Source organism: Panthera onca, chromosome F2 (assembly GCF_046562875.1).
Source record: "Panthera onca isolate mPanOnc1 chromosome F2, mPanOnc1 haplotype 2, whole genome shotgun sequence".
Classification (NCBI taxonomy): Eukaryota; Metazoa; Chordata; class Mammalia; order Carnivora; family Felidae; genus Panthera; species Panthera onca.
In genome coordinates, this window is record NC_138356.1 from 37,531,556 (window position 1) to 37,558,755 (window position 27,200).

The 27,200-nt window shown below is 37.6% G+C and overlaps 1 protein-coding gene across 1 annotated transcript in view; it reads left to right on the forward strand.

Moving 5' to 3' along the window:
* DECR1 (2,4-dienoyl-CoA reductase 1) overlaps nt 1-23,525 on the forward strand; it is a 39,554-nt gene extending 16,029 nt beyond the window's left edge. The window contains exons 6-10 of the mRNA XM_060610868.2: nt 15,494-15,593; nt 20,410-20,482; nt 22,609-22,755; nt 23,210-23,272; nt 23,373-23,525. Of these exons, the coding sequence (XP_060466851.2) occupies nt 15,494-15,593; nt 20,410-20,482; nt 22,609-22,755; nt 23,210-23,272; nt 23,373-23,432 (443 nt within the window). The 3' untranslated portion in view covers nt 23,433-23,525. The remainder of the gene's footprint in view (nt 1-15,493; nt 15,594-20,409; nt 20,483-22,608; nt 22,756-23,209; nt 23,273-23,372) is intronic.
* Nucleotides 23,526-27,200: the final 3,675 nt, after the last annotated feature.

Sequence of the window (27,200 nt, forward strand, 5' to 3'; positions counted from 1 at the left end):
AAACCCAGAGATAGGAATGACTAACTCTCCCTAGGATGATTATCAGGTTGAGGAACAAGACACAATTTGAGCTGAATTTTCCAAGATCCTGATGTGGAGAAGTTGGGATGAAAGGAGGGTGGCAAGTAAATGAAAATGTCCCAGGAAAGAGACCTGATAAACAGACGTTTAGGGATTGATGAGAAATTTGATGTGGTTAGAGATGAGGAGGCAGAATAGTGGGAAATGAGTGGGGATGTGGATTGGGTGTAATTGGGAAAGTTCTCAATATCGAAATAGAAAATTTGATGTTGGCGTACCTGAGGGCTCAGTCAGTTAAGTGTCTGACTCTTGGTTTTGGCTCGGGTCATGATCTCATGGTTTTGTGAGTTCGAGGCCCACATTGGGCTCTGCTCTGGCAGCGAGGAGCCTGCTTGGGATCCTCTTGTCTCCCTCTCTCTCTGCCCTTCCCCCACTTGCACTGTCTCTGTCTCTCTCAAAATAAATAAATAAACTTAAAAAAAAAGAATAAAAAAAGAAAATTTGATGTTACTTGTGAAGGAAACGGGAGTTATTTTCTTAGGGATTTCTCTTGAAGGTGTCTCCTTCAAGTCATGTCTTGGACTTGATTGGAAAGGATACTGACAACAATGTTGGGGGTGGAAAAAATTAGGGAGACCATTCCGAAGGTTTGTCTTTTCTTTTGGTATGTGGCCACATGACATGAGGGATAAATTAGGAGACATTTAGCAGATAAAATCAATAGGCCTTACTGATTACATGAGAGAATTTGTGCTGGGTGAGTAGTTTGGATGATGATGACATCAGTGTGGTTGAGAACACTGGGGAAAATAGATCTGCAGGGAAGTTACTAGAACATTTCTGTTTAGTACTATGAACAAACTCTATTCATGAAATATAAGTAGTAAATATATGTGTAATTTATGTATGTGTGTAACGTGTATACATACTTATATGCCTAGAATCAGAGTATATTTGTTCATTTAATGGACACTTACTGATGACTTTTGTGTAACAGGTCCTGTACTATATGCACAAATGACAGAGGTGGATGAGACTCTGTCCCTGAACAAGGTGGGGAGGGTGAGGTGGGACTTGAAAGGGGTATTTCTTAGGGTAGAGAGCATTCTGAACAAGGAAAAAGGGGAAGAGTCCTTGAGGCTTGTGGGGAGAAGGGAAGGCATGGAGTTGGCCAGGTTCCTTCTGGTTCGGAAGCCTTTGCCTCATTAGATTCCATTTCTTCTGTACAGTGTGGATAATTCTCAAGCCAGCTTGAGAAAAAATGTAGGAACAGACAGAAGGATGCTGGAGAGGTGCTGGCTGTTTTTGTATGTGTACAACTGCCATCTTTTGTCCCTGAGCTCATTGAAACAGAAACTTCAGGTCACTTACTCCAGTTCCATTTGGAGCTTCCAAGTTTTTTTGTTTTTTGGTTTTTTTTGGTCTTTTTCTTTCTCTGTCCTAGGATCCTTGACCTGTGTGCCTTTTGTCTCTCCTGTCTCTGATTTTTTTCTCCTTATCTCTTACTCATTTCTCTATTTCTTTCTCTGTCTCTGTCAGCTCTTCATTCTTGGTTCCCTATTTCGTTCTTCATCTCGGTCTCTCTCACCTTTGTGTTTTTCTGCTCCATTGTCTCTTTTATTCCTTCCGCTGCCCATCTCTGTGACTCTTGATTTTTGTCTGACTCCCCCTTCTTTTCTCATTATTGTCATTCATTTTAACAGACTATGATCTATTTTTACTCATCACATTGGATTAAAATTCTATGGGCTTCATTAAAAATATATGAGCTAAGACTTTTAAAAGATGGAAGCCAGTTTTTATTCTTCCAAGATTCCTGTCAGTTATTGATGCCATAACCTGACAGAGCTTGAAGGACTTGTACCACTGGGCTGTGGAGTACAGTGCACAGGGCCTATTCTGGTATTGGAGCGACAGTCAAGGAACTTAGGTGCTGATGATCTCTGAAGTGTGTCGAAGTGGAAGTCAGTTCAGAAGGCAGGCAGTCTTTGGTAATTTGTGGTCAGAAGTACGTTAGGTGGTCTGGAATCTAGGAAATTAGTTAAGGTTCTATATCCAGGGAACTCAGACTAGAGAAGGGAAGGCAACTGGAAGGCAGACATTGGCTGGCAGGAAGTGGTGATGACATATGCCCTCGGAGAGGGGATAGCAGATGACTGAGGATCATGAGAGAGGTGACCTTAGCAGAGGCAGAGAAGCTAGAACTAGGACATTATTAAAGTATGCTTCTAAGTAGCATTGAAGCAAAGTTAATAATTATGAACAAATAAAAGATTTAGGAAACTTCTGGGGTGTCCAGGTGGCTCAGTTGGTTGAGCGTCTGACTTCAGCTCAGGTCCTATCTCACGGTTCATGAGTTCGAGCCCCGTGTTGGGCTCTGTGCTGACAGCTCAGAGCCTGGAGCCTGCTTCAGATTCTGTCTCCCTCTCTCTCCTTCCCTCCCCCACTTGTGCTCTGTCTCTGTCTCTCTCTCTCTCTCTCTCTCAAAAATAAATAATAAACATTAAAAAAAAAGATTTAGGAAACTCCTAAAGACGTTAGCCCAATGTACTCTTATAACCACAAAGGTTGGTAAATACATAGCTGATCCTTATTGGGAAGAATATTGAAAATATTATGCTGAGATCCATTAATCTCTAAGGTATCATGTATCAATGTAAAAATTAGTGAACAGTGTGGAAAAGGATACCTAATTTTATTAAAGAATTGAGAGAACTTGCAATGAAGAGAGACTAAAAAAGACACTAATAGAGGGTTTTATTTAAATGTAGTTGAGGAGACTACCTGTTGGGATGAGCACTGGGTGTTGTATGGAAACCAATTTGACAATAAATTTCATACTAAAAAAACTAAATAAATGTAGTCACAAAGGACATGGATTGGATAAATACTGAATTTTTACATGAAACCCTAGATCACTAGAAACAAGAGATACCTCCTGAAACTCAAAAGAGGTGATTTAAGGACGTGTAAAAAGTATTTTATTGAGGTAACACTAATAATACTTTATACCACTGTGGTACTATTTAATTTACAATGTACTTTTATATATCAGTGTGGAAATAGAATGAAATCAAGACTATTATAAGCTTATTAAAAAAGAATAAATAAATGCAAAACATAACTCAAATGTATTAACTTTAGCTTGTTAAAATTGAGGTAAAATTTGTATATAGTGAGACCCACAGACTTTTTGTGTTCAAATTGAACTTTTAATAAGCTTATGCACTTAGGTAACCATCGCGCCAGGCAAGACATCTAACATTTTTACTGCTCCCAAGGGTTCCCTCTTCCATCTTCCACTTACTCCTCACTATCTTAGTTTTTAATACATTTTTATTTGGTTGTTTGTCTTTTCGTTATTGATTTATAGAAATTCTTTGTTTAATCTGGACTGAGGACTTTGTCAGATATAGTATGTCTTTAGAATATTTTCTCCCAGTCTGTCGCTTGTCTTTTCATTTCCTTATCAGTGTCTTTTGATGAGTAGAGGAAACTAAATTTTGATAAGTCCACTGAACTGTTTTGCGAATTGGCTCTAGGAGGTTGCTTTCCCAACAGCAATTTATATGCATTTGTGCCACATTCTGGCCCACACTGGATTGGTTATATTACATTTTAGCCATCCTCTGTAGTTGTCCCTCATTTGTGGTGTTAACTTACATTTCATGACTAATGAAGTTGTGCATCTTTTCCTGTGGTCTTTGCATATATTCTTTGATGAAGTGTCTGTTCTAATCTTTTGTCCGTTTATTTATTAGGTGTTTGTCTTAGTATTGATTGAAAAGTTATTTTACATATTTTGAGTATAAATCTTTTATTAGATACATGCTTCACAAATATTTTTTTCTCAGTCTGTGATCTGTCTTGTTCTTAACAATGTCTTCTGAAGATAAAAGGTTTTTAATTTTGATGTTCAGTTTAATGAAACTTTTCTTTTATGACTCATGCTTTTTGAGTTGTATCTAAGAGATCTTTGCTTCACCCAGGGTCACAATTAATTTCTCCATTGTTTTCTTCTGGAACTTTTATAATTTTCACTGTTACAATTAGGTCATGATCCATTTTGAGTTAATGTTTGCATGTGGTATGAGATAACAATCAGGATTAATTTTTTGCATATATCTGTCCATCCTTTCCTCATTGAAATACTTTGGTACTTTGGTGGGAAATCAGTTGATATAAATGTAGGTCAATTTCCGACCTCTCTATTCTGTTCAGTTGATACATCTATCATTATTTGATTACTTAGCTTTATAATGTATACATATATATATATAGATTAGCTTTCTATTAATTTGACATCAGGTATTGTGAGTCCTCCAACTTTATTCTTTTTTCAAAATTGCTTTCACTATTCTATGTCTTTAGCATTTTCATATAAATTTTAGAATTCAATAATTTTTACAAAAGAGTCTCCTGAAATTTTGACCAGGAGTCAAAATTTACAGATTTATACATTATAGATTATAGATTTATAGATTATATTGAGGAGAAGTGATATTTTGACAATATTGTCTTTCAGTCAGTCTGCATGCAGTATCTTTCTATTTGTTTAGGTCTTTAATCTCTGTCAGCAATGTTTTGCTCTTTTCAGTGTGTAGGTCTTATTTCTGCCAAAGAATTTTATATTTTTGGTGTTATGTTAAAGGATATTGTTTTCTAAATTTTATTTTATAATTGTTTGCTTCTAGTATTTAAAAATATGGTGGACTTGTTTTTGTACATCGACCTTTTTTGTGTGAGCTTGCTAAAATTAATTAATAGTTCTTGCAGCTTTTTTGGTAGATTCCTTAGGATTTTCTATATTCTTGATAATTTAAAAAAATTTTTTTAATGTTTATTTATTTTTGGGGGGGGGAGGGGCAGAGAGAGAGAAGGAGACACAGAATCTGAATCAGGCTCCAGTCTCTGAGCTGTCAGCACAGAGCCCAACGTGGGGCTCGCACCCACAAGCTGTGAGATCATGACCTGAGCTAAAGTCAGACGCTTAACTGACTGAGCCACCCAGGCGCCCCTGTTGATAATTGTTTGTGAAAAAAGTCTATCTTTATACCTTCCTTTCTAATCTGTATTTAGTTTCCTTGCCTTATTTTACCAGCTGGGACCTCCAGTACGATGTTGAATAGCAATGGTGAAAGTAAATGTTTTATCTTGATATCAGGAGGAAATCACTCAGTCATCATTAATTATGAGTTTACCTGTAGGTTTCCCTAAGTGTTCCTTATCAGTTGAGGAAATTTGCTTCTGTATCTAGTTTGCTGATTTTTTTTTTTTTTAATCATGAATAGGCATTTGTCAAATCTTCTATGTTTATTGACATGCCCAGCTTTAAAAACCTGTTAGTATGGTGAATTCCATTGATTAATTTCTTAATTTTTTTTTTTTTAAATTTACATTCAAGTTAGTTATCATATAGTGCAACAATGATTTCAGGAGTAGATTCCTTAATGCCCCTTACCCATTTAGCCCATCCCCCCTCCCACAACCCCTCCAGCAACCCTCTGTTTGTTCTCCATATTTAAGAGTCTCATGTTTTGTCCCCCTCCCTGTTTTTTTATTATTTTTGCTTCGCTTCCCTTATGTTCATCTGTTTTGTCTCTTAAAGTCCTCATATGAGTGAAGTCATATGATATTTGTCTTTCTGTGACTAATTTCACTTAGCGTAATACCCTCCAGTTCCATCCGTGTAGTTGCAAATGGCAAGATGTCATTCTTTTTGATTGCCGAGTAATACTCCATTGTATGTATGTATGTGTATGTATGTATATGTATATATATACATATACACACACCACATCTTCTTCATCCATTCATCCATCGATGGACATTTGTGCTCTTTCCATACTTTGGCTATTGTCGATAGTGCTGCTATAAACATTGGGGTGCATGTGCCCCTTTGAAACAGCACACCTGTATCCCTTGGATAAATACCTAGTAGTGCAATTGCTGGGTCATCGGGTAGTTCTATTTTTAACTTTTTGAGGAACCTCCATACTGTTTTCCAGAGTGGCTGCACCAGTTTGCATTCCCAACAGCAGTGCAGAAGAGACCCTCTTTCTCCACATCCTCACCAACATCTGCTGTTGACTGAGTTGTTAATGTTAGCCATTCTGACAGCTGTGAGGTGGTATCTCATTGTGGTTTTGATTTGTATTTCCCTGATGATGAGTGATGTTGAGCATTTTTTCATGTGTCAGTTGGCCATCTGGATGTCTTATCTGGAGAAGTACCTATTCATGTCTTTTGTCCATTTCTTCACTGGATTATTTGTTTTTTAGGTGTTAAGTTGGTAAGTTCTTTATAGATTGTGGATACTAACCCTTTATCAGATATGTGGTTTGCAAATATCTTCTCCCATTCCATCGGTTACCTTTTAGTTTTGCTGATTGTTTCCTTCACTGTGCAGAAAGAAGCTTTTTATTTTGATGATGTCCCAATAGTTCATTTTTACTTTTGTTTCCCTTGCCTCCGGAGACGTGTTGAGTAAGAAGTTGCTGTGGCCAAGGTCAAAGAGGTTTTTGCCTGCTTTCTCAAGGATTTTGATGGCTTCCTGTCTTACGTTTAGGTCTTTCATCCATTTTGAGTTTATTTTTGTGTATAGTGTAAGAAAGTGGTCCAGGTTCATTTCTCTGCATGTCGCTGTCCATTTTTCCCAGCACCACTTGCTGAAGAGACTGTCTTTATTCCATTGGATATTGTTTCCTGCTTCATCAAAGATTAGTTGGCCATAGGTTTGTGGGTCCATTTCTGGGTTCTCTATTCTGTCCCATTGATCTGAGTGTCTGTTCTTGTGCCAGTACCATGCTGTCGTGATGATTACAGCTTTGTAATACAGCTTGCAGTCCATAATTTTTGAATTTTTAAACCACCATTGCATTCTGAATCTAAGTCCTGCTTGGTTATGATATATTATCCTATTTGTATATCGGTAGATTTGTTTCACTAAAATTTTCTTAAGGCTCACTTTTTCAGCTTCCAGCTATTACTTTTAACTGAGGTTCTTAGAGCTGTAACAGTGCTTTTTCAGTTTAGGGATCAGCCAATTATTTGAGGGCAATTTGTATGCAAATGTTGCTTCCTCTTTTCACCTGCTCTGGCAGTCCTCACCTCTGTTTTTTTGTGAACAGATGATGTGTTGGCTATAGCCCTGCTTTTTGAAATTGATTATCATGTTTAAGCTATGTCCAAAACATGTCTCCTTCATGTACCACTGTCAAAAACATAGTACATGAGTGTTCAAAACAGCCTGATAAATGTCATTTTTGGCTGTTTATCAGAATTTTAAATTACTTGTTTGGGCACCTTGGTGGCTCTGTCAGCTGAGTGTCCGATTTCAGCTCAGGTCCTGATCTCAGGTTCGTGAGTTCGAGCCCATGTTGGGAGCCTGGAGCCTGGAGCCTGCTTCAGGTTCTGTGTTTCCCTCTCTCTCTCTGTGCCCCTCCCCCTCTTGTGTGTGTGCTCTCTTTCTCTCTCTCAAAAATAAATATTTAACGTTAAAAACATTAAAAAATTACTTGACATTGAAGTTAAAATATTGGCCACATACCCATTATTGTCTTTTAAAAATGTGTTTGTCTGGAGGTACCTGAGTGGCTCAGTCAGTTAAGTGTCCAACTTTGGCTCGGGTCATGATCTCACAGCTCATGAGTTCAAGCCCCTTGTTGGGCTCTGTGCTGACAGCTTAGAGCCTGGAGCTTTGGGATTCTGTATTTCCCTCGCTCTCTGCCCCTCCCCTACTCGCACTCTGTCTCTGTCTCTGTCTCTCTTTCTCTCTCAAAAGTAAATAAATTTTAAAAAAATTATTTAAAAAATATTTGTTTGGATTTTATTCAAATAAAACATTTTTTCTTAAATCCTATTATAGGTTAGCCTACTCAGATATTGTACTTGATTTTGGACTAACTTTGGTAATTGAGTCACATGGATTACTTTATACCAAGGAGCTAGAATTCCTTCCACCTAGGACCATTTGAGAATTCTGTAGTCATCACTGCCACTTATGTAATTACTAAATAAAGGTAGAATACCCAACAGGTGTTAGAATATGGAACAAGCAAAAAGCAAAATATTATTTGTAAGAAAATGTTTTAACTTTAGCCGTATTTTCTTTCTCTCTCCCTTCCTTCCCCTTCCTCCTTCCTTCTTGCCTTTCATCTTTCCTTTTTTTGAAACACCAAACATTTATTGTTTATTCTGTATCAGATTTTGTTCTAAATGCTAAACATTTATTAGCTCATTTAATACTTGCAGTGACTGTAAGGTGTGTACTATTTTATTCCCTTATAGTTACAGGTGGCTCAGAATTAGTCTTTTTTATATATTAGGTAGATGTTTTAAATTCTCAACTCTCCATTCCTGTCGCCACGAGTTCCTAACTTACCACTAAGCACGAAAGGTGATGCTTTGTATATGAAACATTTCTGAGACCCACAAAAACAAGAGGAATTGAGGGCATATTTAACAGCTCTTTCGGTTATGTCTGTCAGCTTTACTACTAGAATAAAACCAGATGACCAGTCATTTGGCAAAATCACTGGTATGGAAGCAAGTGCACCTTGTTGCACAAGCAAGGAAGAGTAGACCAGGAGTAGAGTGTGGCCTTCTTATTTTTCAGTAGTATGAGTGCAAGTTAAATGCTGTCTAGATTTTAAAGTATATTAGGACCATATGGGCACATTTCTGTGTATTGTGTCCAGTCCTTCCTTAGAATACTGGGTGCATTTAAAGAATGTTTAAAAGTACGTTTCTACTCATCATTCAGAATTTATTAGGACAGCATCAGTATCATTTTCAAAAATCACTTTTTGCTAGAGTTATCTCACTAGTTTGATGGAACATTTCAAATTCATTTGTTTAAAAATTTTTTAAAAAGTTTATTTTTGAGAGAGAGAGACAGAGAGAGAGGGAGACACAATCTGAAGTAGGCTCCAGGCTCCGAGCTGTCAGCACAGAGCCCGACATGGGGCTTGCACTCGTGAACCGGGAGATCATGACCTGAGCTGAAGTTGGGAGCTTAACCGACTGAGCCATCCAGGCGCCCCTCAAATTCATTTGTTAAAATTTCTTGTAGCAACCATGTACCTTACTTTGGTGTATTATGAAGATAATATAAAGGTAAAGTGATTTGGAAATTTTGAAGGGAATCTTTTTTTCTTTTAGACTATGTAATTGGAAGTTTCTTAGGCAGTTTTAGTAGTGGTTAAGGGTGTAGGCCCTAGAATCACACTGCCTGTTTCCATCCTGCTTACACCACTTAATAGTACTGTGAACTTGGGCAAGTTACTTTTCTGTGCCTCAGTCTTTTCTTCTGTAAATTGGGATAATATAGAACCTCCTTCCTAGGATTGCTGTGATGGTTAAATGAACTAGTGCTTGTAAAGTGTTAAGAACAGTGCCTGGCCCAGGCTAGTGCTCAGTTAAGTGTTAGCTATTAAAGAAAACGTTTTGTTCCACTAAGATAAGTGTATGTTTACTACCTCAGTTACAAGGGGACCATGAAATGCCTAAAGTTGAGACCAGGACCCATAATTAAAGTAGACTAGGGGCGCCTGGGTGGCTCAGTCGGTTAAGCATCTGACTTTGGCTCAGGTCATGATCTTGTGGTCCGTGAGTTCAAGCCCTGCGTCGGGCTCTGTGCTGACAGTTCAGAGCCTGGAGCCTGCTTCGGATTCTGTGTCTCCCTCTCTCTCTGACCCTCCCCCGTTCATGCTGTCTCTCTCTGTCTCAAAAATAAATAAATGTTAAAAAAAAAAAAATTAAGGTAGACTAGAAAAACCAGAGTCCTGATTATTGTAAACTAGAAAATGTTAAAAAAAAAAAAAAAATTAAGGTAAACTAGAAAAACCAGAGTCCTACTTATTGTAATTAAACTTTCAAGTTTCAATCTATGTGAATGATGTGTTTATATTAAATGTTCAAATGAGATAATTCTTTACTTGGTAGATAATATTTTTTTAGAAGAGTTATTCTGTTTTTTTAAGTTATATAATCCTCCTTTGAATAACTTTTAGAGCAATGATGATGTTTAGATTTAAATTTACTCTGAGCTTCTATTGAAAAATGGCTAAGAGATGAGGTCTTCTGTGCCCTAATCAAAAAGGCAGAGCAGTGCAGTATTTTCTCTTTTTGCCATGATTGTCAGGAAAATTAATTGCTGGCAATAATGGAAGAGGAAAGCCACAAACAATAGCTCAATTGTGTGTTTAAGAAGTATAAGGAGTTCAGTGTTACGTATGTGTAACATATAATGTCTGGAGAGGCAAGAAAAGAGGGTAAGGGGTTTGGAGTTTACCCTCTGGAGATTAGTAAAGTTTAATTGAAGGATCTTAAGAAGAGATACGTTCCGAGTGGAGATTGAAGCATGATTAATGATTGAGGGGAGAGCCCAGTGAAGAGAAGGGTGGAAGGAGAAAGAAACAAGAACCAATGAAAGGATGGTCTAGTCCCGGGAGCTGTGAATTAGAAACACAGGTGTAGGGTCTTACTCTGGATAATGAAAGAGCTGATGAGCAGTGTTGAGAGCCAGGTGAAATTGCAGATGTATCTTTCCAGTGGCATTCACTCGCAGTTGTAACAGTGTAACAGTCCCTTCTAAGAGTGGAGAAGGCAGTCCTGGTATTGAGGAGTTGAGGATTGAGGTCTTAAGAGAACATGGTAGCTAGGCATTAAGTGGTTAATTCAGTAATTTGTCTACGTGGCAAATAGGCAAGTTAGACCGGGAGTGAATTATAAGCCTGAAGAATATGAGAGGAAAAGCACCCAGAATTTATAATGAGGTCTTAAGGAACACATGTAGTATGAGGGTGTGAGAATGCTGGAAGGGCAGGATCCAGAGAGTGAGGGAGGCACTGTAGCAATATTTTGGCATGTGATGGCAGAGCTCAGGTTGTGGCAGGGTAGCAGGGAAGCTTGTTGGGGATGAGGAGATGGTAGAGCTGTGAGATTTCTAATCTTGTCCTCCTGGTGTTTGAAATCTACCAAGATGATGACAGAGGTTGAGTTTGAGATGTGGCTACAGATCCTTGTATAGGTTTAAGGCCAGGAGTCAAATTTCAGTGAAATTGGCAGAGTAGCTAGGAAGTCAGTTGAAGTTACAGTTAGTAATTAAAAAGCTGGATATTATCAGTTTCAAAATGGTGCACTTTTTTTTTGCATGAGGGTAAAAGACTGATAGGTAGCAACGATTAATGAGCAATCTTTAGAATGTTTCTTTATTTTTGAGAGAGAGAGAGAGAGAGAGCGAGCAAGAGCAGGGGCAGAGAGAGAGAGGGAGACACAGAATCAAAGCCCGCTCCAGGCTCTGAGCTGTCAGCACAGAGCCCGAGGTGGGGCTTGAACTCACGGACCTCGAGATCATGACCTGAGCCGAAGTCAGATGCTTAACAAACTGAGCCACCCAGGCGCCTCTAACAATCTTTATTTTGACCTTTTAGCACTATTTTTCATTCTTTAAAGTCCTGCTGTATTGTTCCACTGTGCAGCATTAACCCTATTGGAATAGTACAGTTTCCAACTTTTACCTCCTTTTTACACTCATAGAATTAAAAGAAGCACTGTCGTCTCATTGCAGGCAGTGGGTGACCCAGATCTTCTAGGTTGAGAAAATAAAACCTAAAAGGAGAAAGAAGAGGACAACATCTTTTATATAAAATGGCTTAATTCCTCTTCTCCCACACCTTAATACACATTTGTTTGATGTGAATCAGAACTTATAGCACTTTCTTTTTTTAATTAAAATATTTTTTTAATGTTTATTTATTTTGAGAGAGCAAGCAAGAGTGGGGTAGGGGCAGAGAGAGAGGGAGACAGAGGATCTGAAGTGGTCTCTGTGCTGACAGCAGAGAGCCTGATGCAGGTCTTGGACCATGAGCTCATGACCTGAATCGAAGTTGGACGCTTGACAACTGAACCACGCAGGCACCCCTGGAGCACTTTCTACTGGAACATTTGCTTTGTATAAGCAAAAGTAGCTTTTATGATTTTGCTGTAAGAGTGATGCGGTTAGCCTCTGTTGTCAGTGTAGTGTGATTGTGTACATGAATGTTCGACATCCCTCCTTTTGCACAGAGTGATTTTGGAAGCAAAATAATTTTCACAGCACTAAAAGAGGCTGAGTTTGATATACAAAAGGAGTTACCATAATGACTATCTTCTCATGTCCTCAAAATGGTACTCCTGCCCCATTCTCCACCCCCGTATTGTCCAGGATGTGCTGAGTTTTGTTGCTACTTTGGAAAATGCAGAGGGGAAGAGAAGCTAGATATTTTTGGAGGAGGAATAAAACTTATCTGAATATTTTTCAAATTATTTTTATTGTAGTCTTTCACACTTATTGTCCTTTAAATTTCTTAAAGCATATGTTGTTTTATAAGATATATATATGTACACTATATATTACACTTGGAGTATTATCTAGTTTAGTGGCTAAAAAAATAGAAAATCAGTGATTTCTTAGCAGCTAAAGATTATTATTTTAAACTTTCATTCATTTAGTCAATTTATTGAGAATGTATTATGTCCCAAGCATTGTTGATTACTGTATGTTTTGTGTCACTTTCTAATACAGCTTTATACTGTCAGTTATTTTCAAAAGACATTTGGAAAACAAAAACTGTAAATATTGACTGATAGATTTACTGTTTCTGACATTCATCATTCCATCTGAAGATTTGAGTTTCTATTTAGTATCATTTTCATTTTGCTTGAAGAACTTTTTTCAATATTTCTTTTAGTATGCGTCTGCTGGCATTGAATTCTTCCAGATTTTTTGTCAGAAAATATCACTTTCACTTTAAAAAAAAATTTTTTTAATGTTTATGTTTTGAGAGAGAGAGAGGGAGAGAGACAACATGAATGGGGGAGGAGTAGAGAGAGAGGGAGACACAGAATCTGAAGCAGGCTCCAGGCTCTGAGCTGTCAGCACAGAGCCTGACTCAGGGCTTGAACTCATAGACTGTGAGATCATGACCTGAGCTAACTTTGTTTCTTTTTTTTTTTTTTTTTTAATTTTTTTTTTTTGATGTTTTTATTTATTTTTGAGACAGAGAGAGACAGAGCATGAGCAGGGAAGGGGCAGAGAGAGAGGGAGACACAGAATCTGAAGCAGGCTCCGGGGTCTGAGTTGTTGGCACCGAGCCTGATGCGGGGCTTGAACTCATGAGCTGTGAGATCATCACCTGAGCTGAAGTCGGATGCCCAACCGACTGAGCCACCCAGGTGCCCCGCTAACTTTGTTTCTGATGATGTCAGTGAATAGTTTTTTTTTTTTTTTTTTTTTTTTTGAGAGAGAATGCCAGCATGAGCGGGGAAGGGGCAGAGGGAGAGGGACAGAGAGAATCTTAAGCAGGCTCCACATCCAGCACAGGGGCTTGGTCTCACTACCATGAGATCATGACCTAAGCCAAAATGAAGAGTTGGATGCATAACTGACTGAGCCACCCAGGTACTACTGTCAGTGAATATTTTTAATATCTGTTCCCTTGTTTATGTTTTTTACTGTTTCCTCTGGTTCTATTAAGATTTTCTCTTTGGGGAACCTGGTTGGCTCAGTAGGTGGAGCATGTGACTCTTGATCTCAGGGTTGTAAGTTCACGCTCCACATTGGGTATGGAGATTACTTAAAAATAAAATCTTAAAGAAAAAAAAGATTTTCTCTTTATCACTGGTTTTGAGTGACTGATATGATATGCCTTGGTATGGTTTTCTTTGTATTCATCTTACCTAGGATTTGTTTAGCTCCCTGGATCGATACAGATTTTACCAAATATGAAAAGTTTTCAGTCTTTATTTCTCCAAGTGACTTTTCTTCCCCTTCCTTCTGGGACACCAATTGTACATATGCTAGCATGCTAGATACTGTTCTACAGCTCACTGAAGCTCTGGTTATTTTTTTCCCTTCCCAACTACTTTCCTTCCACTGTCCTCCATTTTCACTGATTGCTGATGCTATGTCTTCAAGACAGTGGATCTTTTCTTCTACAAATAATCCCATTCATTTAATTTTTCATTTCAGATATTGTATTTTTTTTTTTTTTTTTTTTTTGCTTTAGAATTCCTATTTGGTTTATTTTTGTATTTTTATTGATTTTTTTATTATACTCATTTTCCTTGAAATCTTTTAGCATATTTATAATATCATTTTAAAGGTCTTTGTCTGCCAATTCTATCTTTTGTAGCATTTCTGAGACTCTATTAACTGATTTTTCTCCCAGTTATGTTTGTGTCTTTTTTGTGTAGCGATTTTTGACTGCATGCTATGAATGTTATGTTGTTGAATGTGTGTGTGTTTATTAAAATTTTCCTTTGAAATGTGTTGAGTTTTATTTTAGCAAACAGTTCAGTTACTTGTGGATCAGCTTGGTCATTTCGGTATTCATTTTTAACCTTTATTTGCATCCGTGTAGGGTAGTCTTTACTTTTGAGCTAATTTAACACTCCTAGTAAGGCATGGCCTTTCTGAATTCTCCACTGAAAGTCCTGGATGTTCAGTGAGGCTACTTTGAACTCCCTTCTCTCCCAGCCCTATGTGAAGTCTGGGACTTGTTCAGCTTCCAGCTCCCTGGCACTTGTTCTTCACCTGGCCTCGTGAAGTCTCCTCCTAGACACGGACAGCTTGCTGTTTGACCAGACTCAAAAGAGACACTGTGCAGATTTCTAGAGTTCTCTATCTGCATACTTCTCTCCTTGGGGGATCTCTCCTCACAAATTCCAGCTTCCTCAGTCTCCCCAAACTCTGATCTCTGTCTCCTCAACTCAGTGAGAATGCCATATTTCACTTGTATTTCTCTTCCTTATCTCACAGTCTATATAGTATATGTGTACAATGTGTGTGTGTGTGTGTGTGTGTGTGTGTGTATGTGTAGTATTGTATGTTTGTGGTATATATTACATTGTAGAGTATATAGTATATGTATTGTACCTTTAGACAAAAATCTGGGGTGGCCTTAGGGCTCACTTCATGTGTTTTTCTTCTCTCAGGGGTCACTGTCTTTCCCTGCCTGCTGCATGGTATCTGAAAATAGTTGTATCATGTAATTGTATGTGTTATGCAGACGTTTACAGGAATAGGGCAAGTCCATCGTGGCTGGAAGCAGAAGTCCCTGCTAATATAGCTGTGATTCTAATTTATTCTTACTTAAGTGGGTGCTTGGTTAGTGGAAATCCCATCCAGCTGACTATGCAGGGGGTTATATAGGGCCATGCCTCTGAGGTTTGGGGCTCGATATTGACTCACCCGGTATAGAATGTCGAGTAAGCACAGACTAGGCCGCCTTGATGGACAGCAAGATACTAGCAAGATGTAGCAGTTTTAGAGATTACTCTTCCATTAATTTAGGGCTACTGAAGTTTTACAAAATGCTACATTTTTGTTATATCCTCTTGAATCAGATCCCATTCTTATAAACCATGTTTTCCTGACGTGCATAGATTTGGCCATATTGTTAATTACTATATCCTTTTCCAATTTCAGGAGCAGCATTTCTTGCTATTACAACCATCTATGCTGAAAGTGGGTCGGGTTTTGTAGTACCAAGTGCTTCTGCCAAAGCGGGTGTGGAGGCCATGAACAAGTGAGTACTCCTATGTTAATCCCATCACTGAAGATAAACAGTGTACTTTGGTAGTTCATGGAGCTAAATTTCTTCATTCTAGCTTACATCCAGAGAAAAGTAAAACAAAGATTAATTTGGATTTACTTGAAAACATACTTTCTGTTTCTTGGATGAGTCCTATTTATCAAGGTCAGCACTGCCCGATAGAACTTTCTGCGGCAATGGAAGCGTTTTATAACTCGGCACTATCCAACAGCCGCATATGAACCTTTGAATTGTGGCTACAGTGACTAAGAACCTAAATTTTATTTAATTTTAATTACTTTAAAATGAAAATTAAGATTAGATAGCTACATATAGCTAGTGGCTATCATATTAGATAGCACAGGAATACAGCCTTTTTGTTCTCCCATATACCTTTATCTTTAGTCTATTTCTGATCTCTATTAAACACACCTTCATCCTTTTATTGTACCTGCTGTGTGAGATTCATAGGACTAACATAAACCAGTCACCACTGCCAGATCTTGTGGCCTTTTCTCAGCAGCATATGATAGCTCTTTGAATCTGTTCCCCATCAACCTTTGCCACTGTTTTTGTGGTAATGTCAGTTGTCATCATGGCTTACTGTAATAGCCCTCTAATGTGTTTCTCTGCTACCAGTCTTTTCCCTCTTTATTTTTTATGCATATTCCCACCAGAATCATCTCTCTAAAAATACAGGTATGCCTGTGATACTCCCTAGCTAAAATCTTAGATCATTTTTCCATGACTCTTTAGAATAAAAGCCAAAACTCATTATGGCATTCTAAATAAACTGGTCCCTGACCTTTGTTTATTCACTGATTAATTGGATAAATATTTATTTTGTGCCTTTTGTGTGCCTGACACTATGCTGGGTACCAGGGATACGATATGATAGTGATAGAATAGTCCTCACCCCCACCTGAGTGTATAGTCTTATGCCATTTTTCTTGTGTCTTAATTTCCATTGAACTGTTCTGTATTTCCTTAAATATGCCATGCATTTTTATCTCTCTGTGCTTGGGCTATGCTGCTGTTGGAATTTGCTGTGATATTTTCCCTACTTTCAAGGCTGTCATCATATCACTTCCTCTGTGATGTTTTCTCTCATTTCTTTAGAACAGAATGAATTATTCTCTACTCTCTGCACCCTTAAAACTTTATTTTAGTCTAGTGAGAAGACTAACACACCAATAAATAAATGCCACCCATTGTTATAGATTCTAAAATGAAGGTAGTGTACCAATGAGGGGCACAGGGAAGGACACGCAAGACTACTTTTTAACATCCTGTCCAAGCTGTCTGACTTCCCCACTAGAATGTGAGTTCTGTGAGGGAGAAGCCTTATTCATCTCCATATACTTATTTCTTGGCAAGGTCTGATGTGTAGCTCTTGCTCCTTGCTGGCTGAACTGCACAATTATTCTCTTTCCCAAGTAGTCTCAAAATTCTTTTTAACGTTTAAATCAGTAAGATATATTTATTTGAGATACAAAGACATATTACTATACTTATAAGTCGAGTCTTAGTGTGAATAGAGATAATTACCTTTTTTTTAAGGTCAGATGGTATTAGAAATAAGGAATTAGAACTTGACTATTTTGGCATCATTTGTACAGTATCACTATTTGTCTTGGGTGCCTGGGTGGCTCAGTCAGTTAAGTGTCCAACTTCTCTTGATTTCGTTCGGCTCAGGTCATGAACTCATTCGGGAGATGGAGCCCTCCATCGGGCTCCGTGCTGAGCATGGAGCCTGCTTAAGATTCTCTCTCTGTCCCTCTCTCTGTGCCCCCCACCCCCATCACGTGTGCGTGCTCTCTCAAAAAATATTTTTGTCTTGTTAGGACCTTTGATCTTGTTAGAAGTTTCAGTTTCATGTCCTTTAAGGTCTATGATTCTGTGCTGCTTGTTCTTTTGTTTTGTTTTGTTTTGTTTTATTACTGCATAGCGTATTGCATGAAATAGATACTCAGTAAATGTGTACTTCCTCTCCAGCCTGCATTCCCATCAGTTCTTTTCTCATACTTTATGGTACATGGTCCTACTGAGTAAGGCCTTATAAGTCCCCAAATACTGCATGTTGTTTGTGCCTTTGTCCTTCACTCATTCTGGCCCATATGCCTGGGCTATCTTTTGTTTTCCATCCTATGCTCTGGTATCTCCCATCCTGTTTTCCTCCCCCTTGCCTCTCACCATAAACTCCTACTCCTTCAAGTGTTAACTCAAATATCACCTCCTCCAGGAAGCCTTCCTTCTCACTCTGAGTAGACTCAAGTACTTCTTCCTTTAAGCAGTCATGGCACACCTTACATAGTTCCCAGAAGAGTAACTACTTTGTGATATAACTGAGCTGGCTTCTTTTGAGAGAATAAGACTGCTCTCTTGAGAGCAGAGACTGCCTTTCTTTGAGGGTAAGCAACACTTATAAAGTGTTAGCAGCTCACAGTAAGTACACGATAAACATCTGTTGATTTAACAACAATAATGGCTAACATATAATGAGTATATTGTGCTTAGCATCTTGTCACGCAAAATGAGCTAATGAGGTGGATTTCTTATCATGTTATCAGAATATAAACTAGTTTAATGAGAGTTAGGACTGGAAAAAGTTTATCTGTTGCACCTCTCAGCAGAGATCGGATGGCTTTTCCTCTAGGCATGTTTCCTTAATAGGTTGCTCAGTTTTTCACAGGAAGCCATAAACTCTGCTTGGCTCGGTAATTCTGTTAGGACATGAAGTTACTACTTTCCTAGCAATTTGGAGCAGATGCACTACAAGTACGTGCCAAGGGTAGGTATGGTCATGAATTCTGTCAAAGGTATCACTCAGGGAAGCAATCTTTATGTATGATTTGCCCCAAAGAGATGCAATCCACCCATTCTCTAAAATGCACCCATGGATTAAGACAGATTAACAGACTGTGTTTGGAGCACCTGCCCTCCCACCCCCACCCCAATAGAATGAATTTTGCTGAATTGCTGTTTATGGGTTTTTTTTTTTTAATGTTTATTTATTCATTTTGAGAGACAGAGAGAACACATAGGAGGGGCAGAGACAGGCAGAGACAGAATCCTAAGCAGGCTCCATATGCTATCAACCCAGAACCTGTCTCAGGGCTCAATCTCATGAATGGAACCATGAAATCATGACCTGAGCCAAAATCAAGAGTGAGAGGCTTAACCAACTGAGCCACCCAGGCACCCTCTGATTTGGCCTTTGAATTGATCTTGTTGGGTCATGTTAATTGATTTCTTGTAGTTCCATAAGACTTATCTCTTTGTATCTATTGCAAATATGCAGTATTGTATTATTACATTACACAATTTTCATTTTAGAAGTCTTCTTGAAAGAAGTGTTTTTCTGATCTTTTTTTTTTTTTTTTTTTTTTAAATCAGGAACAGTTGTGCTTTTCCTGAGATATTAGCTTGCTTTTTCCTTATGGGCACTGCAAAGTGTGGAACTGATTAGGTTTCATTTTTGCATAGTGTCATGGAAAGAATGGATGCAAATTTGTGACCCACGTATTGTGATTATATGGAATGCCATAGAACATTTAGGTATTAGCTCCATTCTTGGTTCCTTTGTGTTTCCTTATCCTTTTTTTATCTTCGTTCCTTCTTTCCTGCCTTCCTTCTTCTATTTCTTTCCTTCAAATGATTTTATCTTCCTTATTTGCATTATTTATATATTTTTCAATGGTTACCCTAAGTCATTTTTTAAAACTAGATTAAGTATATATAGACACAAATGTACATATGAATATAAATTCCTAAAATGAGACAATAAAAGTTAAGACCTATCAAGTAGGGTTTTAAAACAGACTGCTTCAAGTTTCCATGTTTTCTATTATTGTTATATTTTGTGTCATACCATTTAGTAAGATTTTGTTAGGTTCCTATTTCCTTTTGAGTGCAGTTCAACAATTATATTAAAGCCTCATTAAACATGGATATAGATAGTATTTTATATCTTTGTAATTCATCTCTTACTTAAAAGCACTTGTGATGCTGTAAACATTGTAATCCAATGGCCTATATATAAGTCAAGCTATTTTGGACTTTGTACATGTAGGACTGAACTCCAGAAGATGTGGGGGAGGGCATGCTTCTCTCACTCTTCATGCTAAATTGTGATACTCTAATAATGTATTTTGATATTGGACTTGGTTTGGCAGTGTAAATGGTGGGTGGTAGAGCATAGTGATTATGGAAGGACACTAAAATGTAAATGTGGTAGGGTCCCCTCCCTAAGGAAAGAAAAGAAAAAAGAAAAAAACCTCAAGGCAATCTGTATACGCATGTATACGTATACATGACAACATCCTTCATGACCTTGTAACATGGGACACTTAATCAGACTACATGTTTGTATGTTACCATATGTGGGAGACAAAGAAGTAAAAAATATGTAAAAAACTATGCCACGTGGTGTTCGGGGCTCAGTTCTTCAGAAATGAACCCATCTGAGCGATGCTGGCACAAATAAAGTTGCTTCCTGGAAAGAAAAGCCTTGGCGTCAGGACTCTGTGTGAGAATCCTGCTACATAAATAGTAGATATTAAAACAGAGTGATTAAAGGTACAAATTCTGGAGCTAGACCACTTAAAGTTGATTTACTGGCTGTGTGACCCAGAGCAAGTGATTTAACCTCTCTGTGCCTCAGTTTCCTTGTCTATAATATGGGGAATAATAATAGTACGTACTTCGGGGTTGCAGTCCCTGGCATGTAGTGAGCATGCAGTGAGTCTTGGTTGTTAGCATTTTTAGCATATAGTGTAATATTTCAGAATCTATGTTTTTTAATTTTTAGGTCTCTTGCAGCTGAATGGGGTAGATATGGACTACGATTCAATGTGATTCAACCGGGGCCTATAAAAACGAAAGTAAGGTTTAGTTTGCCTAGTAGCTCATTGTGAATGATTAAGGAATGAAATATTGATAGAAATATTCTGATTGTTGTGTGCAGGACTTGTCAGAGATGTCTGAGCTTGGGGCCCTAGTGGTAGAGAAGAGGGTTTTGCCATTATCCACTATAAGTAAGGAGGTGGACAGGAATACAGCAGCTATATAATTTCTTGATAAGATCTATTTCAGTGTCGTAATCTGGGATCTTTTGTGCCATCAGTTTTGGTATTTTGTCTGATTTGCTTCAGTGATCTGTTATTACCCTATATTTCTTAATCTTCACCGTATTTTAAGGATTCTTTCTTTGATTGACATCCTTTTTTTTTTAGTTCCTGGAAATGGAAGTATATTTTTATTTTAAGAGATGTTCTAGAAGGTTCTCTGCTCTTGCGATAGGTAGCATTTTCTTTGCTCACGTCTCTGCCTTTCACTTTCAGACACTCAATTATGCATGCCATTTGACTCCCATGTCTCTGATTACAAATCTTTCTGATGGCGTGCATTTCACCTATAATTAATAATCATTACAGATACTGACTGCAACTTATAATGATCACTAGTGCTGTTACGGTTGCTGCTCAGAATGTCCACAGGTTCTGTGTTCTCTCACACTGCCCCAGATAACTTCCCTCTCACTTTCTGTTTTCATGTGAAGCAAGAATTTACAACACTAACTGGCATATAGCTCTGAAGGCCTCAGTGAAGTGTGATCACTTGTTCTAGTTGTATCAATAAATACTTTAGAAAATAATGCTAGGGAGCATTTGGATTGTAGGTAGTTCTGGGTATTAAATATCAACGAGGAAATGGCTGTATTAGTTTCCTTAGCAGCTTGAAGGGGGGGGAAATGGAAAGGAGAACTACCTGAGTGACTGAAACTTGACTATCTTATTTGACACTTCAATAGTAAAGAGTCTAATACAATTAATGGAAAATAACTCAAAAGCATGTATTAACACACGTGATTCAGGGCAGCACTGTGCTGAGCGCTATCCGAAGAAAACCCTGGAGTCACAGAGCTTCTTTTTAAGCCCTCACTAACTAGGAAAGATCACCTGCATTTTATTTACTTATTTAACATATATTGAGTGTCTGCTGTATGCTAAGGTGCTGAGAAAATACAAAAACATTTGTGACAGAGTCCTTGCTGTCAAGGAACTTACAATGTAGCAATAGAGGTATAGGTCCTTGTGATCAAGGAGCTTGCAGCGTAGCAGTAGAGGTATAAATTGTACACAGATAACACGCATGTAGCTTTAAAGAGTTTAAAAGAAAATTGAAGTCTAGAAACTCTGAAGCAAGCACTGGTAGAGCCAGGTAGCCCGTTGCTACCCTTTGTCTCCACCGGTTGATTTGTGCGCAGGGAGAGCTGGAGGACCCCCCAAGGGGCCTCCTGAGGGCTTGCTCTGTCTCATACCTGTTTTATTGAAGACAGCTGTCACCTCGGCTCCCAGGCATTGATACAGAGAAACCCAGTCTTTTGTGTATTTATTTTTTGATCCGCGCACATACGTACTTCATCTTGGTCCGCACCTTCGAATCATTAACAGAAGGCAGACATTGTTTGGCAAATTTAGTTTTTTGGTTTTTTTTTTTCTTTTAAGACCTACTTGAATTTAGTATTCCTCCCTACTTGTTTTCCTCCTTTCCAATTATTTTGAGAAGAAAGGAGGAGAAAAGGAATTTCCCCTGAAAGGTTTCCTACTTGAGGTACTTTTGTGATTTCTAAATCAAATGACAATATCACTATGTCCTGCACACTGGGCTTGTAGGTATTTCCGAGTACTTTCATACATCTTTTCTCCTTGGATGCTTATAACAGTCTTGTGAGGTGGCTAATGACAGGTATCCTTATTTTATGGATGAAGAAAACAAAGGTAAAAAGGTCATAATTTCTGGTAATTTTTTTTATGTCAGTATAAGATAAAATGTCCTGCTTTGAGCTAAAATGAATATGGAAGAATTTGGCAATCTCCTCTGTTGTTTACAAGGCCTAAGGTATGAACAGGCTGCCATAGTAATATTCCATTTCTTACAAACTTGTTTCTTAGATAGGAAAGGAGTGCGTTAACAAAAAACGCGACCTATTTTCTTAATATCTAAGGGTGCCTTTAGCCGTCTTGACCCAACTGGAGAATTTGAGAAAGAAATGATTGACAGAATCCCCTGTGGTCGGCTGGGAACTACAGAAGAACTTGCAAATCTTGCTGCTTTTCTTTGTAGTGACTATGCTTCTTGGATTAATGGGGCAGTAAGCATTGTTTCTCTTAACTTTTGGGGGACGTGGATTTGGGGTGGAAAGGCATGTTGTGGAACCAGTCCTGACAATATTGAATATAAATATGATTTAAAATATTTATTTAGCTGCAAACAATATAAAATGTTAATGTAGATTGTTTAGCCTATGGAATTTTTTCATGGATAAATTAATTTTATTAAATGCAAATTATCTTGGAAGACATGCCTTTAAGATGATTTTTAATATCGGGTAGAATTTGAAATTGTGGAGATGGGGGGGGAAAAGGATTCTAAAATGAGTTAATCAGATTAGGTTTAATCATCACTTTTGTCTTCAGAATTTGGGCTTTGATTGAAAGTGCCGAGGAGATGTTCCATCCAATCAAGATGAGAGAATGTCTAATGGTTCAGAACCATTTTAAAAGGCGTTAGTTTCAGAATTTTTGCTTTTTTTTTTTTTCCTTCAGGTCATTAGATTTGATGGTGGAGAGGAAGCATTTATTTCAGGGGAATTCAACAGTCTGAGGAAGGTAATGCCGTTTTGTGAATATAATATAATATTAGCAGCTAAGATACTAAGCTTTAAAAATATGCAAGAACCACATTAAGTTGGCTTTCTGTTTGTGTTAGGTCACTAAGGAGCAGTGGGACACAATAGAAGGACTCATCAGGAAGACAAAAGGCTCCTGAGATCACTCTGGCCTTCATCTTGGTTACAGTGGAAATGATACAGTCTATGATCTTTTGAATATTTTCAAGTCTAATAAATTGTTAACGAACAAACACGGACTGGGTGTGTATCGTGCTGGGCCAGCTCTAGGTATACATTTTATATTTAAATATCTGTAAGATGGGAAATTATCCCTTCAAAAGTTTTTTTAAAAATAAAAAAGGCTAGTGAGTAAAGGCTTTGGTGGAGGTAAAATGCTTGGAAATGCAGAGAAGGAAACAGATATTATAACTTGAAAAAGTCAGGAGAATCCTAATGGTCAAAGTAGCATTTGAGTTACATATTAAACCATGCCTATGGGGATGGGGCCTAAAAAAACCAAAGTAGAGGGTATACAGTAGATTTAATGGACTCTGCCTTTTCATTATATTTCCTTTTTTTAAATGTTTATTTGTTTATTTTTGAAAGAGAGAGCATGCATGCTAGCGGGGAGAGGGGCAGAGAGAGAGCAAGAGAGACAGTCCCAAGCAGGTTCCATGCTCAGCACGGAGCCCCACCTGGGGCTTGATCTCACAACCCTGAGATCATGACCTGAGCTGATATCAAGAGTTATATGCTTAAGCAACTGAGACACCCAGGCACTCCTCCATTATATTTCCTTTTCACTGGACTTGTGAATTATCTTCTTTAGATAGCTCAATATTAATTCAAAGAAAATTTTACCGGGACCTATTTTATAGCCTGGCATTTTATATGGTACTGAGTATACAACATGAACAATCTCCAGCCTTGCCTTCTTGAAATATTATCTAGCAGGATAGAGAGACCTATAAATAATTATTTTTGATGCATTGTGATAATTACTATTCTAGCAGTGTTGAAGTGTGGAAGAGGAAGTAATTCATTCTGACTCTAGCGTTTAGAGAAAGTGACACCTAGGAAATAGTATTCCATCTCAGCTTTAAAAGAAGAGTAGATTTCTCTAGGTAGAGAAGATGAACAAGCTTATAAAATATTTTTGTGTGTAATTTCATTTCATTTCATATTGGGTTTGACTAATTTGTCATCCTGAGGATCAAGTAATAAAGCCATAGCCTCTAGTCTATGTAGCTATAGTTTTGAGCTTATTTTAAAAAAAATGTCTGTTTTGCTGTTACAGGCATCACTCATAAACATGCTCACTGGACTATCCCCATTGCCCAAATTACCAAGAGAGGGGACCAACTTCCATCATACCTCCTCTGAACAGATCTGCAAAGGAATCTAGTGTTCCTGTTTGAATATCTATGTTGTAAGCCCCACACAGACACTCTTACTACGTTCACAGTTAATTGTGCACATAAATTATATTAAATTGTGTACATAAATGGGTAATGTTATAGTTTTGGAATAAGTGGCCTTGACATTCTCAATTATACTGGGCCTTTTAGGATGTCACATGTCTTCACGCTCTTGCAATGCAGGTACCCAGTCTGCATTTTACCTTTAATGCTAACCCTCATTTTCCTCTTGTCTGCCTACATCTTCGTTTTCAAATTATCAGTAGCTCTTATGGTGTAGGAAAAAATAAAAAGGTGCCAGTAGTTATATAAATGAACTTGTATAAGTTTCATCACTTCTTCTTTTCCTCGTTATAAAGTTCAGGATTATAATACCTGTTTGGCGGGGTTCTTATGAGGATCAAGTGAAAGAAAATACTGTAAAATGTAAAATGAATGAATGGTGGGCCCCCCTGTCGTTTGACCTTTTCATTTTTAAGACTTGTTTATCATAGAAAACATGAGAATACAAATGAATAGAAAGCATTAAAAACTAACTTTCTAGGGGCGCCTGAGTGGCTCAGTCGGTTAAGCGTCAGACTTTGGCTCAGGTCGTGATCTCACGGTTTGTGAGTTCGGGCCCCGTGTCGGGCTCTGGGCTGACAGCTCAGAGCCTGGAGTCCGCTTCAGATTATGTGTCTCTCTTTGTCTACCCCTCCACTGCTTGCACTCTGTCTCTCGCATTGTCTCAAAAATAAATAAACATTAAAAAAAAAATTAAAAAAAACCCTAACTTTCTAAAGAAAATACCTGTTAATACTTTGGTATATTTGTTTTTGGTCTTTTGCCTTTTAATTTAATTTTATATTTTATGAAAGTAATTTGTTTATATAATTTGCACAGAAAGAGAACTACCACAGTCCATAGTAAGCTCCTCAGCTTTTAAAACTTTTTTTCCTATAATATACACTCTTTCCCTCCACTAAATCTACCAAGAAAACCATATTTCTAATTTTGCTTAAATTAGTATTCAGTGTTTACATTTTTTATAACTTCATAACTATCGTTTTTTTCCAGTGTTTTTTCAACTTTCCTCTTTTTTTTAATAGTTGAGACTGTATGATAAATCAGGTACTGTTTTTTTAAATAAATCTGATTTTTTTTTGTATTTCATGGTTTATATATATCATACTTGATTTGATTCTTTATTCTCAGAATTGGTTATTTTTATTTCCAGCATAATATAGAAAACTATGATGAGCATCTTTGTGCATGAAAAACCTTTCAGAATTTGGAACTTTTTCCTCCTGACAGATTTCTGGAAGTCACATTATTAATCAAAGGTTATGGAGCTTTTAAAGACCCTGGATACACATTTTAAAATTGGTATTCCTAAGATTTGTATGGGTTTAGAGCACCCTGAGCTGTGTGTGATTGTGCCAGTTTCCACAAATACCTGCCAACATGGGGTAGTCTGATTTTCAAACTATTTCCTCATTTCATAAGGATAAAGCTTCTCTTCAAGTATATGTTTATTTGTTAGTGATATTGAATACTTTTCTACACGATTGAATGTCCTGTTTGTGTTTTTTACCTGTTGGTATCTTCACTGGGTATCATAAAAACTTTGTTTTGTCCAAGTTTTTAGACACATGTTTCTTCTATTAATCATCTCTTAGAGTTTGCTTCTTTATTATATTCTATTACAAATGATGAGTGAGGAAGAAGAGCTTGCAAGCATGGAAGAGAAGGCCAGAAAAGAGAGATTACGAGGATATCAATTCATTGAAATTTCTTGCTAGGAAAGAAACATTTTCAGGAAGGCTGCAAGACACATTATTGATGAGTAGTCACTGTCTGTAATGACATACCACCTTGGGGCTGTAACCACATCAATGTTTCATCTTAAGAATTATTAGTTTGTCACTCTACTTAGTACCTTTTCAAAGGGTCCTGCTTCCAACACACTAATGGAAGAGTTAATACTCAGTACATTAAAATAAGGATTGTTGGTGATAATATCACCGATCTTATCATTAATATATGAAAACACCTTCAGGAAACGTGTCACGTATGGAATAACAGTTGTCATATTGTTCTTATGGAAAAAACTAAAGCAGCAAGAATTTAAGTGACTTTGAACAATAGAATTTTAGAGCCGGAAAACCTTAGAAGATACTTCTTAACCCCTTCATTTTATATCTGAGGGAACTGAGAACTCAGGGAAGTTATGATATGCCTAAGGTCACTCCATCAGTCAAGGCCATTTTCTTCCCAATTAGAACATTTCTTGGGATCCTAATTTAAAACCAAGAGGCAATAACAGGGTCTTTATGACCTACAGTTCTATTGCAAAAGCCTTCAAGGGGAAAAAGCTTATAAAATTTTTTGTTGTTGATCAATTTTATTATTTTGTTCATTAAACATAAAACTATTAGGCTTTCGTGAATTCATTCTCAACTTCAATCCCTTTAACTTGAATTTTCTTCTAAAGTCTTCTTTTTTTTAATGTTTGTTTATTTTTGAGAG